Here is a 20,075-nt window from a genome sequence, read left to right on the forward strand (position 1 = left end):
TAATATCGTTCTAGTGAAATGCCAAATCTAATAATTAAACAATAACTCTTGACTATCTCTATTGTTGTCCTTTCCAAGAGGAGATACTATGAATTTTGAATTCTTGTCAAAGTTAAATAACTCTTCCTCTCTGTACAGATGGTGATGAAGACAAAAGAATACCCATCTACCTTTTAACAGTTGAGTTGCTCTTCTAGAAATGGTGTTAAATGGGTTTCTTGAATCAGAGCAATGGTCAGATTCTGATCTTTTAGACAAGAGGCAACAGCCTGCTTTTTCATGAGCTGTTGAGACCATTTTTATTATGAGATCTACTTTTCATTTGACCCAGGTAGAATTTCTATGCAAGAAAGTGAGGGAAAAAATTGCACACACAAAGTAAACACTGAGAGTAGTTGGAGGCTTTTTTGCCCACTTTCTACCAAGGTTTGTCTGATCATCCGAGTACAATCTTCTTGAAATTGTTTTTTACTTCTCCTATGCTAACCCCAACATATGTTCTCCAAGCCTTCTCCATGTGCCTACCCATATTGTTCCTAAGTCCTTCCTTTGAAGTAATTCCTATAAATTGTCCACCCTTTGCTCAGATACCGGGTACATCCTCGCTCACTCACACACAGAACCCTTGACACTTCCTTCCTAACAGGTTACGCCTAATAGCACAAGGTATGACCCTGAGATCCTGATAGTCCTTCCACTCTCAGCGTAAGCCCCAGTCTTTCCTCTCCCATCCCCTCACACCAGAACAATAAACTATCTGCGTTGTCTTCAACATTCTTCTAATGTTTTTTTCACTTTTAAAGTTCTGCTCAGTATATTCAAGAAATACTTTTTTCAGAACCACTTGTAAATATTCAATGCTTCTATTGGGACAAAACTTTCAAGATTGACTGTTGGACCAACATGGCTTGAGCACCTGCCTCTCTTTGAGGTGCAATAATTTGCTTAAAATCATAGCTTATTTTGGCTGTTGATTGTCCTGTCTTTCAAATTGATTATTAACAGTGAACTTTTCTTTGAAGTTACCTTCTTCAGAATCATTTCATTGATCCGTAAACCTTGGAAATTCACTCAAATGTTCTGAGGGTTTGCGCTGTGCTCCAGTAAGTTAAATGGTACTTCATATGCTCAGCTATATGATAAATCTCTCTTAAACTCAGGCAGGATAGGAGTGTAAATATGTTTCTCAATAAATGTGATGACTGAGGAGCTGCTCTTACGGTGATCAGAAGTGCCTACAAAATAGAGATTATTTCTTCTTGATCTATTCTGCATGTCTTCTCGCTTACTCTGGATCTTTGCAAGTTGCACAGATAAAGAGAGATTTGGGTCTCAATTTCAGTGTCAAATCTTCCACATCAGAAATTCTCTGTTCTAATTCTTCCATCTTTCTAAAAAAGTTTTCTAGTTTGTTATCCATTTTTTCATTTTCTGATTAAATGCAGCCACAGTTGCATACTGCAAGATTTATATCTCTTGATTTTCATATAGTATACTTTGTAAAAGTCCTTGTTGAGAGATTTCATCATTGTTCTTTTCCCAAGTGTTTTGCTGAGGACTCATTACAGCATGGCCCTCCGAGACACAGAGATCTTTATGTATTTGATATTTCTGTAGCACGAACCTAATCAAAGGCAGTGGAGTGCTGTACAGTGTCAAATACATGCATAAAGTAAACCAGTGATTAAACAGGTAGCTGGTTTGTGGACTGTTAATGCATTGTGAAGTAGTGGTATTTAAAGTGGTGCAAGATCATCTTGTTCCTGAATTACAGGAGCTTGCTTCAGTCTTAATCGAAACAAGGATGTTTTTCCAGATCCTGGGTGCATAGGTGAAAAAGTGCTGCTGAATTATTGTTTCTTCTTTACACTTCTTAGTCTGCAGTCTGATGGTGTCCTGGCTGTGGGTGTGCTGAGAACCACCTGGTTTGATGCCTTTTTAAATGATACAGTTGGTTTTGAAGATGGTGCAGGCCAGCAAACGGAACCAATGGAGGTCCATCACAATTGGGGTGTGTTAAGGTTACTTCAAATGATGAAAGACTGAAACAAGTAAGAAGGTAGAACAGTCTTTATTCTCAACCACTCCTCTCTCCAGCAGTTAGGTTCCAGTCATGAACATTCTAAGGTAGCCTTCAGAGACTCAGGAAGGTACCAACAGGAATGTAGGTAAGGGGGGATGGAACATACCAAGAGTGAACTGAAATAAGTACAATGCGAGCGATGAAGGGAATAAAACAAAACATAACCGGTCATAACACATCTACCCCCCTTAATGCAAATGCAACAATAAAATAGTCACAGTAAGGATATAAGTTTATTTTGAGGTTCATTTGTACAAAATTAAGTCCTTGTGCCATACAGGTGTTTTGCGTGTTCTTTGGGTTGAGGTGGGACTAGATGGTAGGGGATAAGCAGGGAGGTTTTGGGTCACCTGTCTGTTATGTTCTTGTTGAGTTTTGACCAACATGTCCATACTCTACAATTGTTCATCATCTAAAATGACCGTGTTCTTTTTGACTGATGTTATACGCATAGGTTTTGAAAACTTACTCTCAGTTTATAAAACAAATCACCTACTTTCCATTGAGGACTCCTGGTACCATGTTTTAAGTCATAATGCTCTTTGTATTTGTTTTGGTGAATATGGATTTTGTCACTAAATTCAAGCATGTCTCTGTTGATGTAGGACCCCCCCCCCCTAGCCAATTGGGAAAGAATTAGGTACATGGTTTTCTCCCTCTTAAGGCTGAAAATGGGGAGACTCCAGTGACTTGGTTAGGGGTTGTGTGATAGGCCCACAACATTTCTTGGAGTGCTTGCTCAATAGGAATGCTGTTGCTACTGGCTAACCGAATTCCTCCTTTAATCATACGGTTCATCCTCTCCACCAGACCATTTGCCCTGGGACAGTAAAGTGGTGATCTAGTGTGTGTTATGTTAAGCCTGTTGAGGAATTCTGTCATATTATGATATACAAATTGGACGCCGTTGTCGGTGACCATGGAGGCAGGAATGCCTTCTGTAGCAAAGGTATCTCTTAAAAATTGAATGACTGCGGCGGTAGTTATTTGATTTACCATTTTAACAACCGTCCAATGTGAATGGTAGTCCACTAGGACTATGGCAAACTTCTTAATTACTCTTGGGAGATTAAATGGGCCCATTATGTCAAGGGCAACCTTCTCCCACGGTTTGTTTGTTATAGAGACTGGAGAAATGGGAGTTTTCCACGGTATCTTTGACTTATCACTGTTTGCGCATGCCTGGCAATGCTTAACTTTATCTTCTACTGAAGTATCCATGTTAGGAAACCAGTAACGCTCACGTAATCTTGCCTTGGTCAAGCTTCTACCCAAATGGCCTTCGTGAACTAGGTCTATAATTTTGTTTCTGATGGCTTTGGGCGGGATTATCTTATCCTTTCTAAACAAAAGACCCTTGTCTATACAAAGTTTATTTCCCAGAACTTTTTTATGTCAGTGTTCATACGATCTTGAGTCTCAGGCCACCCATGTAAAGAGTACGATGTGAGTTGACATGGTGCTGTCAGTGCTCATGTTATCTAACCATTCCTGGGAAGAGATTGTCGACAGATCTATTTGAAAGATGGGGTATTCATCCACATCAAATTGTTCTTCCTTATGTAGGGGGCTTCTGAAAAGGAAATCTGGTGCTGCATTTTGCGTTCCCGGCACATACTCCATTTTAAAACAAAAACCTTCTAATCCCAAAATCCATTTTGCTATGCGGGGTGTGTTACAAGAGTTGTTTTTTGGATTGAACATAAAAACTAAGGGCTTGTGATTTGAAGTGTTTCACCCCCCAAAAACAAGCCAAGCTTCTCTTTCCACCACAGAATAGTTCAATTCAGTCTTAGTCAAGGATCGTGAGGGAAATGCCACGATCCTTTCCTTACCATCAATCACTTGTGATAGAGTTGCTCCCAACCCTTTCCCACTTGCGTCCGTGGTGAGGATAGTTTTCCTGTTGTGTTCAAAGTTGCACAGATATGGAGCAGAAATTATGCTATCTTTAACTTTTGAAAAGGTGTGTTGGTGTTCTTCTAACCATTGGAATGGAACATTTCTTTTAGTGAGATCTCTTAAATTGGCAGGGAGTTCCGCAAAATGAATGACGTATATTCAGCCAACCTCAGGAAGGATTTGAGTTCCTCTTTAATGGTGCTATTTCTTCAGGCCCTGGATGAGACATGCAGTGATGTGCTGGATGTATTGACTGGGTGCCTGTGTAGGACCTGGGAGGACATGAAGTAAGGCTTTACATCGTCCAGATACAAGTGTTCTAGGGTTTGAACAGCAGTTCTGAAGTCGCTTTCAGGGAGAAATTGCTTTGAAAGAAAGAGCTGGTACCAGGCTGTCTTTGTATTTTTTATTTGTGTATTCCTAAACGTGGAGTTTGGTGTGCATGCTGAATCCAATTGGTTTGACATTAAGTGAAAGTTGGGTTTCAGTGAAGTCAACGTCTTTTTTTCTCCCATAAACTTTATTATTCTCCATTGCTCATTCAACAAAATCAGAAATCGCAGCATAAATGATGCTCATTAACAGGGTAGTGTATATCACAGCACAATTTTTGAAAAGTACAGTAGCTCATACCTATATAAGAACACTGTACACACTGCAAGGAATACATTCATCAGCTGTTTTAGAAAAAACAGACATCAGTCCATTCACATGGTGTGATAGCGTAACATTAGTGGGGTACATTTAGTCGTAGTTGTAGCATAGATCGCCCTTCACCAATAGCATGTCTACAGTTGCTCGGCCCAGGTCATAAAGATTTATATGCTCATTTTTATTCCATCTCTAAGAAAATTCAAAACCTTCAAAGTTCATGTCATTGGTACTGGTTCGTACTGTTTCTTGGTTGTTGTTCTTGGCAAATAACAGGAATCCTGTCTTCTTACGGTTGAGCTTCAGGTAGACATTGGACATCCAGATTTGGATGATCTGAAGGCAGTGTTTGAGGCAATGATGTCTAAGCAGAGGAGATTTTCAGGTAGTCTGGTTTATCATCTACTTATTGATAAATCTCTATGTTCTCTGTGGGTAGGTCATCAAGCAACTCCACGAAGAGGTTTAAGATGACAGGAGACAGTATTGAACCCTGGGGAATTCCACAATCTTTTTGGACCTAGAGGTGCCCATGTAAACAAACTGGTATCTGCCTGAAAGTTAGGAAGAGAACCGGAATGGGCATTGAAGGTGAATCCCATTCCAGACTCCGGGGTATATTTAAAGGTAGCATGGTCGACTGGCAACCAATCAATCACAGCATTTATATAGCGCGCTACTCACCCGGAGGATCTCAAGGCGCTTGGGGAGGGGGGTTCCGCTACTGCTCGAACAGCCAGGTCTTGAGCTGCTTCCTGAAGGCGAGGTGGTCTTGGGTCAGGCGGAGGTGGGTCGGGAGGGAGTTCCACGTCTTGGCGGCCAGGTAGGAGAAGGACCTTCCTCCTGTGGTGGCTCTTCGGATGCGGGGGGCGGCGGCGAGGGCGTGGTTGGTCGATCGAAGCTGGCGTGTGGGAGTGTAGAAGTTGAGGCGGTTGTTGAGGTATCTTGGGCCTTGGTTGTGTAGGGCTTTGTGTGCGTGGGTGAGGAGTCGGAACGTGATTCTCTTGTTTACCGGGAGCCAGTGCAGGTCTCTCAGGTGTCCGGAGATGTGGCTGTGTCGGGGGATGTCCAGGATGAGTCTTGCTGAGGCGTTCTGGATCCGCTGGAGTCTCTTCTAGAGTTTGGCGGTGGTTCCGGCATAGAGGGAGTTGCCGTAGTCCAGTCGGCTGGTGACGAGGGCCTGGGTGACCGTCTTCCTGGTCTCGGTAAGGATCCACCGGAAGATCTTACGTAGCATGCGCAGGATGTTGAAGCACGACGAGGAGACGGCGTTGACTTGTCTGGTCATGGAGAGGGAGGAGTCCAGGATGAAGCCCAGGTTGCGTGCGTGGTCTGTTGGTTTAGGTGCGCTGCCCAGGGCAGGGGGCCACCAGGAGTCATCCCAGGCGGAGGGCGAAGATCCCAGGATGAGGACTTCCGTCTTGTCTGAGTTCAGTTTCAGGCAGCTGTTCATCATCCACTCGGCTACGTCTTTCATCCCTTCGTGTAGGTTGGCTCTGGCGGTGGTGGGGCAAGGTGACAAAGGCAGCTGAGAGGTCCAGTAATATCAGGAAGCAGAAGACCTATTCATCTGTGGTGAGTGTAGATGCAGTTTTCGCTTTTGAGGAGATAATTATGGACTGCTGAGTCAGATTTAGGTTGAAGTTGTTAAGGTGAATCCATGAGCAAAGTCTTGGTGTCGTCAATTTGAAGTTGAAATGCTGCTGATAATGAAGGGGAAGTATTTAGTTTCTGCACAACCTTTTAGCTTCTGGTCAAGCTTCTCAATATGAGTTACACGAGTTGTTATGCTGCGCCAGGATATAATATAGTATAAACATGAATTGGTCTACTAAGTGTACCGCACAGTACTGTTTGTAATAGAACCAAAGTCCTTTACTCCCTTATGCATGTACTTCAATATGATCCTTCAAGCCTTTCATTTCTTTCTGAATATTTTCTGTTGCCTCATTTGTTTTTTCAGTATATCAAGATAAATGTAATTACATGTTACTGTGACAATAGGTAATGTACATCAGATCTTTGAATTGTTTCAGGATATCTTCTATTTTCATTGTGTGTTCCTTTGGCATGATCTAGGCAATTATGTTGAGCGTCAGGTTCATACATGGACAAAACAGTATCGAGCCACTGAAACACAGGTGATTCCAGCTATGGAGAAACTTATTGAATGGCTTCCACTACATATTCCGGTGAGCCAGAAGACTTCGGTTGTGCATGGCGATTTCAGGTAACAAATATTTTTATTTTTAGAAGATTATTTGATTTACTGCTTCCTTCAAGCTTAACTGAATGTTGCAGCATTAATGCCATCCCATTGTATAAGATTACAAGTAAGAGGCAGCTTTAGTATGGGCATCTCTCTGCTGTCTTACTCCTTTCTGATGGATACTTCTAATCACAGATTTCTTACTTATAGAACAGGGCCTGGCAGTTGGGGCTGGACTGCTGTTGGAGCAGGGTCAAGAGTAAATTGAATATGGTTGGGTCCAAACTGAGCTGGCATGGTGTGCAAAATAATTGTGGACTGGTGTATGTCCTGTGTAATTACTAATTACTGAGATTAATTCAAGCATTTTATCTATCCATCACTGTATATTTCAGTGCGACGCCCTAAGTGCGATGGATATGCACAGACATGGTTCAAAGGCTTACTGTGCCGCTAGAACCGAGCTTCAACCTACTGACGAGGCAAAATTAGAACAAAGCTGGTCTTTTGGTTGCTTGTGTTTCAGGTCAGGGAGGACCTCGACTAGCAGTTTGATCTGGACCGTTCCTATTGGAGCAGACTCAAGACTGTTTTGCATATGGCTGAGTTGGCATAGGGTGCAAAATAACGGTGACTGGAATGCAACCCTGAGTAATTGTCAATGACTCAAGCATTCCATCCATGACTTTTTTATATACTTCTGTTCGATCCAATGTGGTCAATGGACTTGCACGAAGTGTGCCTTTTGGTATTTGTGCTCAGGGCATGAGTCCAAGTTGTGCAATGAGTGTGCCCTTATGCACCCGATGGTGCTCCAGGACCTTGACATGAAGCTGAACACAGGAAGAACTCCCAGACCTCACGTAAGTCACGCGCCAAGTTGAGGGTGTGGACCTGCCCCCGCTCTATAGCCAATCTTGTGACAGGTCTTCATCGCCATCAAAGATATTTGGTAAGTTGAAGTCCAAATCGAAGAGGAAACATAAGAAGGTGATGCAGGACTCAACCCCATTCCATCACTCTTTATCTAAAGAGAAGCTGCAAGGGTGTCAAAGTGCCAATCAATCGTCTCCTGTTCCCATCCCCAATCGAGCAGCTGATTCCAAGGCTCCCGAGTTACCTTAGTCATCGGTGATGCAGTAGCATGTCAAAGCCTTTAAGGCAGCAATGCTGCATATGTTTACCACTCTTCTTTCTCTGGCGAGCCTTTGGCCCCAAGGATACTCAGGATTACACTGGTCGATCCATCCTCTCCACCATCTGAGCCCATGGTACACATCTTGGGTTCCACTCTGATTCCAGTGCTCATGTCCTGGCTCACAGACCTGCGCCTTTTCTCCTTTGATTGATGCAGGTCCCGATGTAGCTGGCATGTGATGCCCACTACAGTGTCCTGAGCTGAATCCATCTCGACCCTGACTGAGGTTGCGCTCTGACTCCTCTCCAATGTACCCGGTTCCTGTACAGCCTGATTCATACAATATACTTCCACTTCCGCTGAGCTGTCCTTAGAAGCTCCACCTTCTTTTTGGTTCCGATCCTGACCAGAGTTGGCCTTCCGAAGATGAAAGTGGTAATGATAGGGATGGTTTACTCCCATATGATGATGCTGACAGTTTATACATGGATTTACAGGTGGTCATTTACCTTAATATTTCCCGCGATATTTCTTACCTTGGTCTGCCATTGGAAGAGCCTACCTCAATTATTGTGGTAATTCACTGTCCTTCTGAGGTCCTGGACCTACAACTGTCTTCTGTTGAAATTAAGACAACCACCTCTAGATCCTACATCCTGGGCCTGTTTTCTCTGAGCCCTTATTACCATTCAATGAAGCCCTAACTGACACTCGGATGGACACTGGGTCTTAGCCGTGTTCTTGCCCACCAGTTAACAAGCTGGTGGCCAGATTCCACAAGCCAACTTCTGGTGACACTGATTTTCTTATGCAGCTTTGTAGTGTAGTTCCTATATTTCCAATAGGCTCTGCGCATTGGAATAACATAAACAATAGTTTAGACGTAGGGCTGAGGTCGACTAGGTCTCTTTTGAATATGTTAGACTTAATTATGAATGCCAGCTAGCTCAGAGGTCACTAGAAACTTTCTCGAGTGAACAGGAATGAGTTAACTTTCCTGAATAGACAAGAAGGGGTTAGCTTCTGACAACTGCATAAACATGACAACTTTGCTCCCTCCAGAATAAGGAGTATATCTCCAGAGTCGTGTGAAAACAATAGATAGCTATTTCACTCAGTCAATCGTGCATGCTTAGTTTCACCAGAGTGCAGAGAAATAGAGAGATGGGCGTTTTCAATAAAAGTTGTTATTTATTGAGCAGTTCTCTTTCTCATGCAAGAGAAGTGAATTGCCACAATTGCAATACTTGTCATAAAGTAAAGTGCGTACAGTAAAAGGAGTATTATGAAATAATACTGTAAAAGCATTTATATGGTTTCTGAGCCATATAATACTTAAAACGGATAAAATATATACAATACATACAATGATAAAAGATGACTAAACGTACTCAACTGGTGCTTCTAAAATACGCCTACCCCGGTGTACCTAACCTAAGCCTAGTACATGGGAAGGAGTAAGTTAGCTGCAGTTTAAGTGAAGTTAGTTTTGCCAAGAATCTGAATCAAGAATTCTCTAAGGATCTAATCAGCTCCGTACCTTGGTTTTAGAATGAAGGAGGCCTTGTATCTCTTTCTCAGGACTCGATCTCCCAGCAACCCGCAAGGGTGACTGGAAACACTGGAGCTGGATTTCTCGGCAGGAGAAAAGACAGAGTCTCTCTCAGTGCGTAAATGCACTCGCATCAGCTGGGTTTTTGGTAAGTAGATAGATGCTCTGCTCCAAACCACCGTGTCTTGCTTAAGGCAAATGCTGGAAATGTATACCTGGAAGGTGCTGAGTTTGACGTAAGGTTGGACATAAGACGTCACTAAGAACTGTCACTAAGAACTGGCAGTTCTTTCAGGACTCTCAGGAGTTCTAGGACAAATCAAAAAAGAAGCCGGGGGAATTCCAGGGCTACTTGAGGCTTGGTTTGTTTACCACCTTCGATGCTCATGACTGTAGGAGAGTAGGGTCTGCAATCCTATGATCACCCAGATTTTTTGCTTTTGTTTCACTGGTTTACGACTTTCTCTGGCTGTGGGCCTGCTAATCAGACCCACAGCCTGGCTGTTCTCTTTCTAAATTACGATATGTACCCTAGGTGCATTTACCAATTGGTACTGGGCCACCTTATCAGACCCCGTAACGCAGGGCATAGGTGTACCCAGGGCCGCCAGGGGCTGAAGCATGTATTATGCCACCCCTGGCTGGCCTCCTAAATTTGACACAACTGGCTGCACGACAGCTGGGGCGAAGCCGTGTAACCACCCTTCGCTTTAGGTATAGTAGCTCTATATCTAACCATACAATGGACACCCGAGTTCCTATCAGTCACTCCTATGGCAGGCCTTAACAATCCTGAAGGCAGAGTGCGTGGGCTCGTGTGAGCTAGGTTCAGGCCCGAGCCGAGCCCGGTTGCAGTTTGCGGAATCAAGACCCAATGGCTGTTCCATGATAACGCGTACCATAACGGTAACTCCGGTGTCGCGTTATCCAGGCATGTCGAGTAAGGTGTCATACGAATCGGGGTGCTGCCCTCTCACCGATTCTGGCGATGAGGTTAGCATCCCACCCCTCTAGAGGGACACGACATGCACGTAACCGTGAACCCCGGTTAAAGTTAACTGAAGCCTCAGCTCCACAAAATGGATGCTGCCACCACAGACACGAGTCTGACCTCCTGCTGCTGGGAGTCCTTCCAGCGAGGAGCGCTTGGACAAAGGGTTTCCCGTCGAGGGCGGTGTTCGCACCGTCCCAGACAGGGTTTGTGTATTCTGGGTAGGTAGGGCTTTTGCGTGAAGGTAACTCCGGTGTCGCGTTATCCAGGCATGTCGAGTAAGGTGTCATACGAATCGGGGTGCTGCCCTCTCACCGATTCTGGCGATGAGGTTAGCATCCCACCCCTCTAGAGGGACACGACATGCACGTAACCGTGAACCCCGGTTAAAGTTAACTGAAGCCTCAGCTCCACAAAATGGATGCTGCCACCACAGACACGAGTCTGACCTCCCGCTGCTGGGAGTCCTTCCAGCGAGGAGCGCTTGGACAAAGGGTTTCCCGTCGAGGGCGGTGTTCGCACCGTCCCAGACAGGGTTTGTGTATTCTGGGTAGGTAGGGCTTTTGCGTGAAGGTGACTGCGGAGTGGCACCCCGGTGCTCACTACGCATCTGCCGGTTAGAACCAGTTCCAGGGGCGACAGCCCTGGCCTGGGGAAAGTCCGGCAGGGGAGAGGGGTGTAACTGCCCCCTTCCTGGTCCCACCCTTAGGGCAGGACCTAGTCATGTACCCACCCCTTTCTTTAGAATAAAGACCGGAGCGGGGACCCTTCCAAATTAGATCATCTTTGATTCAAGAACTACTTTCTACGAAAGGACATTCAAGACTCTTCTCAAGATTTCTCCCTTGTGACTAAGGAGTAGTCACCCTGCATCAGCGGGCACCAACTAAGAACTCTGCGGTTTGCTGTAAGTCCTTCCTCAAGGAATCCGACGGCCCAGCTCGACGAGAACCGGCTTCCCTGGCACCTCTGACCTCTACCCACATCATCAGCTCAGCTGTGATCCGTGGGTGCGACGAGACCTCGAGGGACCGGCCATCATCAGAACCTGCACGCTCTTAAAACCAGCACGACCATCGAGGTAACTCTCTGGTGAGTGCTCTGGGGTCCGAGAAGCCCCGACCCTGAGCCGCTCCAGCACCAAAGTGCAGTCTCCCAGCATCTCCACGATCTGCGTGGGGCCCTTCTGCTCGCTGCTCAGCACGTTGTCTGGTCACTAGCCGCTGGCTTGTGTCCTTCTGTGACGACATCCGAGAATCAGCACTGCTGGTCTGGTTGCTCCAGACTGGCCCTTGCTTCCATCTTTGCGAGAAGCACCCCGGACCCTCCTGGTCCACTCAAGACGCCCTCTTAGGCCCACCACGTGGCCCTGAGAACTGCCAAGGCTTGTTGCCCCATCCTGGGCCCAGCGACGCCGACAGCATCATCCTTCGTGGGACAGCTCGCACCTCCGCCGTGGTCGCCGATAACGCCTCCTGGTCCGTGAGACTGCAGAGCCTAGCGTCGCCCACTCACCTGGTCGAGGTGACGGCCAACCGGTGCCTTCCTGGTACCCTCTGACTACTGGCTAGTAGTACGAACTTGGTCCCCTCTGCTTTCAGGTTTCTTCAATCCCCGATCCAGGCTTGGATCTCTACGAACTATTCAGCACTGGTCGCCGGCCAGCAACTCCTTTTCTTCCGGCTCCTGGCTCGTCAGCGAAGACCCCGACGCCTGTAAGACTTGTGCAGCCGCAGCCCTCGTGGCTAGGTAACTCGGCATTTCGGTGCCTGCATAGCCTCCTTACTCTAGGGTCCCGAGTCCCTCGCTTCCGACTTGCCTTATCGGGTCCGCCCGAGACCTTAATCTTTCCGTGTCCTCGGACACTTGTTCCTAATTGTGCACTTAAAGTATTTGCTAAAGAGATTTGGTTTGTGCTTAGTACCCTGTCCTCATAAAGAGTACAGGGCTGTTGTGATTCTTAATAAATATACTGTTTATTTTCATAACACTTGTGTGGTGTCCTTTCACTGGGTGTTCAAGGGGTACATGTGTGGTAAACAGCTGGCTTAACACGCCCTCTCGAGTCTTTAGCCTTAGACTGCTCGTATCCACGCTACTAGGATAGCTGGTCTATAGGTTGACTTACAACCAAACACCATAAGGGTCGTTGGAACGATACATAGCGGTCGCTAGAATAGCGAACGTTGCATATCGGGCCAACTTCTCACATTGGTGAGCAGCGGTTGGGATTTGAGCTTGCTGTTGTTTTACCACACGTATCCTAAGAATATCTTGTTGAAAGATCGCACAAAGTACTGTTAGTACATATAACTAAAAGCTTAGAATACTCTGAGTTCTACTGAACCAGCTGTTGTAGCTCCTCAAGGCTTAGCACACCTTGGCTACAACTCTTAGCAAGGGTACAGTAGGTAAACACGTAGTGTAGGTAGGTGCATCACTTACACCACACTAGAACCAGTATGTCGGACAAAGGAGGAAACTCTGGGTCTCCCCTTGTGTCAGTTGACCCTCCACAGGTCATCCCTTCAGGATATACTGTGCTGAGCTTCAAGGAGTAAAGACGACTGTGTCACTCCAGGAAGATTCAGCAGGGGTCTAACCCCACAACGTCCTTTCTGATTGGTCTCTTGGAGACTTATGATGCCAGGAGAGCTGAGAAACTTCGTAGCTCTTCTAATCCAGAAGGAGACATGCCTCCCCTCGAGGGAACCCGAGACGATCCTGACCTCATTCACCTCGCAACTGAGAACGAGGATGTGGAGGAGGATGAGGATGAGGATCTCTCTGGGGATGAGGCAGATAAGGGACAGGTAGAAGTCGTCAGACTAAGCAGGTCCAACTTAAGCAAACATGATAGCGGTACTGGGGGACCCCTGGGGCCACTATCAGGTCAGCTTAACATTGGGAATGGACGAGCCCGATCTCTGTCAAGAGACTCTGGCGGATCCCTTCGAACCAATGGCTCTCACAACTCTTCTCAGAGAGGGATGACGTCCCCTCAGAGGAGAGTGTACGAAGCTAAGGAAAGGGCAGCTAATCTGAGGATCGAAAGGGAAGAACTTGCCCTGGCCAAAGAAAGGCTTGCCTTTGCTAGAGAGCAACAGTTAAGTGGGGTAGTCCCCACTGGTGGCAGCAATGTACCTAGTAATAGGGAAAAGAGTTTCGATACGAAACACCTTGGTAAGATAGTGCCCCCCTTTAAACAAGGGGACGACATCCACAAATGGATTACTGCTTTGGAGAGGGCCTGCACTGTGCAGGGTGTTCCCCAGAGTCAGTGGGCAGCTATCTTGTGGCTCTCCTTTGAAGGAAAAGGAAGAGACAAGCTCCTCACCACAAGGGTGGAGGATGCTAACAATTACCAAATCTTGAAAAATACACTCGTTGAAGGGTTCGGCCTAACCACTGAGCAGTACAGGGTGCTGTTCAGGGATACCCAGAAAACGCAGTCTCAAGATTGGTCTGATTTCGTCGATTGTGCCACTAAGGCTTTTGAGGGCTGGTTGCTGGGCAGTAAGGTTACTGATTATCAAGGATTGTATAATTTGATGATGAGAGAACAAATTTTAAACAATTGTCAGAACCAGTTGTTGCATCAGCATCTTGTCGACTCGGATCTGACCTCTCCCCAAGAATTGGGAAAGAAGGCAGACAGATGGGTTCGTACAAGAGTTAAGCAGAACCAGGGCCAGAATCAAGGTGGTCAGAAGAAAGCAGACCAGAAGGGTAAAGATTCTAAAGGGGAACAAAATGACCAGAAGTCTTCGACAGGTCCCCAACAACCCAAAGAGGGTGGGGGTCAGGCTCCCCAAAAGAAGAAAGAAGGCCAATCCAAAAGATGGTGCCAGTACTGTAAAAGTAAGTCTCACTGGTTTAGTGAGTGCACCAAGAAAGGAGGAGGGCAGACTCCTGCCACTGCAGCCCCTAAGGCACCTGTGCCCCCTAGTACAGTCAGCAGTGGTAGTGCGCCTCCCAAGGGTTTAGTAGGGTTAACCCTGGGTTCTGAGGGGCGTGACAACTTAGTTGGCACACTCACTCAGGCTGTCCTTGTCAGTACAGGGGACGCAGACGTATCCCCTGACGTAAGCCCCAATACTTTGGGCAAATACCGACAGACTCCTTTCATAAATGGAAAGATGGCTCAGGCCTATAGGGACACTTGTGCCAGCGTCACCATGGTGACGCCTAACTTTGTGGACCCTGGACAGATCATGCCAGGTACAGAATTCCTGGTGGCCAATGCAAGCAATGTCACTACCAATCACAGTATGGCAATTGTAGCTTTCTCCTGGGGAGGGGTAACTGGCCACAAGAAGGTTGTAGTTAGTCCAGACCTCCCAGTGGATTGTTTGTTGGGCAATGATTTGGAGTCGTCACAATGGTCAGAAGTGGAGCACCGGACTCACATGGAAATGTTAGGTTTGCCAGCACATGTGTTCGCTGTGACTAGGTCACAGGTCAGGAAATGCCCCACTGAACAGGTGCTGGATCCTGGAACAACGGACCAGACACCTCCCAAGAAAAAGAGCAGTAGGGTTAAGGCTGCGCCTTCCCCCTTGCCCCAGGTCGAGGATCAAGTCTCAGAGGAGGCTGACCTACAGGAATTGAGGGAAACTGAGCCAAGGGAATTCGAACTTGATCAAGTTGAATTCTTGGGTTCAGGGGGACCCTCAAGGGAAGACCTGGGGAAGGACCAGTTAGACTGCCCTTCTCTTGAACCCCTCAGACAGCAGGCTGCTGCTGAGGCTGCTGGGAACGCCACAGGTACCCACAAGGTATACTGGGAAGATGGACTCCTGTACACTGAGTCAAGAGACCCCAAGCCTGGCATGACCCGGAGGCTGGTTGTACCCTTGTCTCAGCGTGGTTTCCTACTTACCTTGGCCCACGAGATTCCCTTAGCAGGTCACTTAGGCCAGACGAAAACGTGGGACAGGCTTGTCTCACACTTTCACTGGCCTCACATGAACGAGGATACCAAGGAGTTTTGCCGCTCCTGTGTCACTTGCCAAGCCAGTGGTAAGTCAGGTGGCACGACAAAGGCCCCCCTTATACCAATGCCTGTGGTGGGGGTGCCCTTTGAACGGGTGGGGATCGACATCGTCGGTCCCATGGAACCACCTACAGCCTCAGGGCACAAGTTTATACTGGTGGTAGTGGATCATGCCACCAGGTATCCTGAAGCTATTCCCCTTAGGACCACTACAGCACCTGTTGTGGCAAGAGCCCTAGTTGGAGTGTTCTCCAGAGTGGGCTTCCCTAAGGAGGTCGTCTCCGACAGAGGTGCAAACTTCATGTCGAGCTACTTAACTGCTATGTGGAAGGAATGTGGTGTTAACTACAAGTTCACTACACCCTATCATCCACAATGCAATGGGCTTGTTGAGAGATTCAACAGGACCCTAAAAGGGATGATTCATGGACTACCAGAAAAGCTTCGGCGTAGATGGGACGTCCTGATCCCCTGCCTCTTGTTCGCCTACAGAGAAGTCCCACAGAAGGGGGTTGGCTACAGCCCTTTTGAACTTCTGTACGGGCATCCTGTAAGGGGACCCCTGTGTTTGGTGAAGGAAGGATGGGAGAGACCTCTCAAAAAGCCTGCAGCCAACATAGTGGACTATGTGCTTGGCCTCCGCTCGCGGATGGCTGAGTACATGGAAAAGGCATCTGAAAACCTTAAGGCCAGCCAAGAACTCCAAAAAGCTTGGCATGACCAAAAGGCTGTCTTGACTGTTTACCAGCCCGGACAGAAGGTGTGGGTGTTGGAGCCAGTGGCCCCAGCAGCACTCAAGGACAAATGGTCCGGGCCCTACACCATCCTGGAGAAAAAGGGAGAGGTCACCTACCTGGTCGACCTGGGAACTCCCCGGAGCCCCCACAGGGTGCTTCATGTCAACAGGCTAAAAGCATATGTCGACAGGAAGGACATGAGTTTGCTCATGGCCCTAGATGAGGGACAGGAAGAGGAGAGTGACCCTCTCCCCGACCTGCTCACTCAGAATCCTGACGATGGCTCGGTAGATGGTGTTGTCTTTTGTGGCAGCCTCTCCGAACATCAACAGAGCGACTGTAAACAGGTTCTTCAGTCGTTCAGGCATATGTTTTCTCTAACACCCAGTCAGACCGATTGGTGCACCCATGAGGTTGACACTGGTGACAGCTTGCCAGTCAAGAGTAAAATCTACAGGCAGCCTGATCACGTTAGAGACTGCATCAAAAGTGAAGTGCAGAAAATGTTGGAGTTGGGAGTCATTGAACCCTCGGATAGCCCTTGGGCTAGTCCCGTAGTTCTAGTGCCGAAACCTCACACCCAGGGTGGTAAGAGAGAGATGAGGTTTTGCGTAGACTACAGGGGTCTCAATGCAGTCACTAAGACTGACGCCCACCCAATACCAAGGGCAGACGAGCTTATCGATAGATTGGCTTCGGCCAACTACCTAAGTACGTTTGACCTGACAGCTGGGTATTGGCAAATCAGGTTAGCTGAGGACGCCAAGCCTAAAACCGCATTTTCAACCCCTGGTGGGCATTACCAGTTCGTGGTGATGCCCTTTGGTCTGAAAAATGCACCTGCCACCTTCCAACGGTTGGTGAATCAAGTCCTTACTGGGCTGGATGACTTCTGTGCGGCGTATCTTGACGATATTGCTGTCTTTAGCTCCACCTGGGAGGATCACCTGGTCCACCTGCGGAAGACGTTAGAGGCACTGCAAGCAGCAGGTCTCACTATCAAGGCCACCAAGTGCCAGATAGGGCAGACACAGGTTGTATACCTGGGCCACCTTGTAGGTGGAGGTCAGGTTCAGCCACTGGAGAGCAAGATACAGTCAATCAGGGACTGGGCTCCTCCAACCACCCAGACTCAGGTTCGAGCTTTCTTGGGCCTGACTGGTTACTATAGGAAGTTTGTCAGGAACTATGGTTCAATTGTGACACCATTAAACGAACTGACAAGTAAGAAAATGCCAAAAAAGGTTCAGTGGACAGCGAGCTGTCAAAAAGCATTCGATGACCTAAAGCAGGCCATGTGCACGGCGCCTATCCTCAAGAGTCCGGACTACTCCAAACCATTCATTGTCCAAACAGATGCTTCTGAGTTGGGTGTGGGAGCTGTTCTTTCTCAACTGAATTTTGATGGTCAAGACCAGCCCATTGCTTTTATAAGCAGAAGGCTGACCCCTAGAGAGAAGAATTGGTCAGCTATTGAGAGGGAGGCCTTTGCTGTGGTTTGGGCCCTGAAGAAGCTGAGGCCATACTTGTTTGGTACTCACTTCAAGATTCAGACCGACCATAAGCCCCTCTTGTGGCTAAATCAGATGAAGGGTGAAAACCCCAAACTGCTTAGGTGGTCCATTTCCCTACAGGGGATGGACTTTACAGTGGAACATAGACCTGGTACTGATCATGGCAATGCCGATGGGCTCTCCAGATATTTCCACTTAGAACAAGAAGACTCACCTGGTCAAGGTTAGCTTATTGTTCCGACGTTTGGGGGGGGGGGGTCATGTAGGAGAGTAGGGTCTGCAATCCTATGATCACCCAGATTTTTTGCTTTTGTTTCACTGGTTTACGACTTTCTCTGGCTGTGGGCCTGCTAATCAGACCCACAGCCTGGCTGTTCTCTTTCTAAATTACGATATGTACCCTAGGTGCATTTACCAATTGGTACTGGGCCACCTTATCAGACCCCGTAACGCAGGGCATAGGTGTACCCAGGGCCGCCAGGGGCTGAAGCATGTATTATGCCACCCCTGGCTGGCCTCCTAAATTTGACACAACTGGCTGCACGACAGCTGGGGCGAAGCCGTGTAACCACCCTTCGCTTTAGGTATAGTAGCTCTATATCTAACCATACAATGGACACCCGAGTTCCTATCAGTCACTCCTATGGCAGGCCTTAACAATCCTGAAGGCAGAGTGCGTGGGCTCGTGTGAGCTAGGTTCAGGCCCGAGCCGAGCCCGGTTGCAGTTTGCGGAATCAAGACCCAATGGCTGTTCCATGATAACGCGTACCATAACGGTAACTCCGGTGTCGCGTTATCCAGGCATGTCGAGTAAGGTGTCATACGAATCGGGGTGCTGCCCTCTCACCGATTCTGGCGATGAGGTTAGCATCCCACCCCTCTAGAGGGACACGACATGCACGTAACCGTGAACCCCGGTGAAAGTTAACTGAAGCCTCAGCTCCACAAAATGGATGCTGCCACCACAGACACGAGTCTGACCTCCTGCTGCTGGGAGTCCTTCCAGCGAGGAGCGCTTGGACAAAGGGTTTCCCGTCGAGGGCGGTGTTCGCACCGTCCCAGACAGGGTTTGTGTATTCTGGGTAGGTAGGGCTTTTGCGTGAAGGTAACTCCGGTGTCGCGTTATCCAGGCATGTCGAGTAAGGTGTCATACGAATCGGGGTGCTGCCCTCTCACCGATTCTGGCGATGAGGTTAGCATCCCACCCCTCTAGAGGGACACGACATGCACGTAACCGTGAACCCCGGTTAAAGTTAACTGAAGCCTCAGCTCCACAAAATGGATGCTGCCACCACAGACACGAGTCTGACCTCCCGCTGCTGGGAGTCCTTCCAGCGAGGAGCGCTTGGACAAAGGGTTTCCCGTCGAGGGCGGTGTTCGCACCGTCCCAGACAGGGTTTGTGTATTCTGGGTAGGTAGGGCTTTTGCGTGAAGGTGACTGCGGAGTGGCACCCCGGTGCTCACTACGCATCTGCCGGTTAGAACCAGTTCCAGGGGCGACAGCCCTGGCCTGGGGAAAGTCCGGCAGGGGAGAGGGGTGTAACTGCCCCCTTCCTGGTCCCACCCTTAGGGCAGGACCTAGTCATGTACCCACCCCTTTCTTTAGAATAAAGACCGGAGCGGGGACCCTTCCAAATTAGATCATCTTTGATTCAAGAACTACTTTCTACGAAAGGACATTCAAGACTCTTCTCAAGATTTCTCCCTTGTGACTAAGGAGTAGTCACCCTGCATCAGCGGGCACCAACTAAGAACTCTGCGGTTTGCTGTAAGTCCTTCCTCAAGGAATCCGACGGCCCAGCTCGACGAGAACCGGCTTCCCTGGCACCTCTGACCTCTACCCACATCATCAGCTCAGCTGTGATCCGTGGGTGCGACGAGACCTCGAGGGACCGGCCATCATCAGAACCTGCACGCTCTTAAAACCAGCACGACCATCGAGGTAACTCTCTGGTGAGTGCTCTGGGGTCCGAGAAGCCCCGACCCTGAGCCGCTCCAGCACCGAAGTGCAGTCTCCCAGCATCTCCACGATCTGCGTGGGGCCCTTCTGCTCGCTGCTCAGCACGTTGTCTGGTCACTAGCCGCTGGCTTGTGTCCTTCTGTGACGACATCCGAGAATCAGCACTGCTGGTCTGGTTGCTCCAGACTGGCCCTTGCTTCCATCTTTGCGAGAAGCACCCCGGACCCTCCTGGTCCACTCAAGACGCCCTCTTAGGCCCACCACGTGGCCCTGAGAACTGCCAAGGCTTGTTGCCCCATCCTGGGCCCAGCGACGCCGACAGCATCATCCTTCGTGGGACAG

General features: G+C 48.1%; 1 protein-coding gene across 8 annotated transcripts in view; it reads left to right on the forward strand.

Annotated features, from left to right (window-relative positions):
* ACAD10 (acyl-CoA dehydrogenase family member 10) overlaps positions 1–20,075 on the forward strand; it is a 627,389-nt gene that overhangs the window by 346,885 nt on the left and 260,429 nt on the right. For all 8 annotated transcript variants that reach the window (XM_086943061.1, XM_086943062.1, XM_086943065.1 and 5 more), the window contains one exon: positions 6,716–6,866. In XM_086943061.1, the coding sequence (XP_086799187.1) occupies positions 6,716–6,866 (151 nt within the window). The remainder of the gene's footprint in view (positions 1–6,715; positions 6,867–20,075) is intronic.

This window comes from Lissotriton vulgaris, chromosome 11 (assembly GCF_964263255.1).
Source record: "Lissotriton vulgaris chromosome 11, aLisVul1.2, whole genome shotgun sequence".
Lineage (NCBI taxonomy): Eukaryota > Metazoa > Chordata > Amphibia > Caudata > Salamandridae > Lissotriton > Lissotriton vulgaris.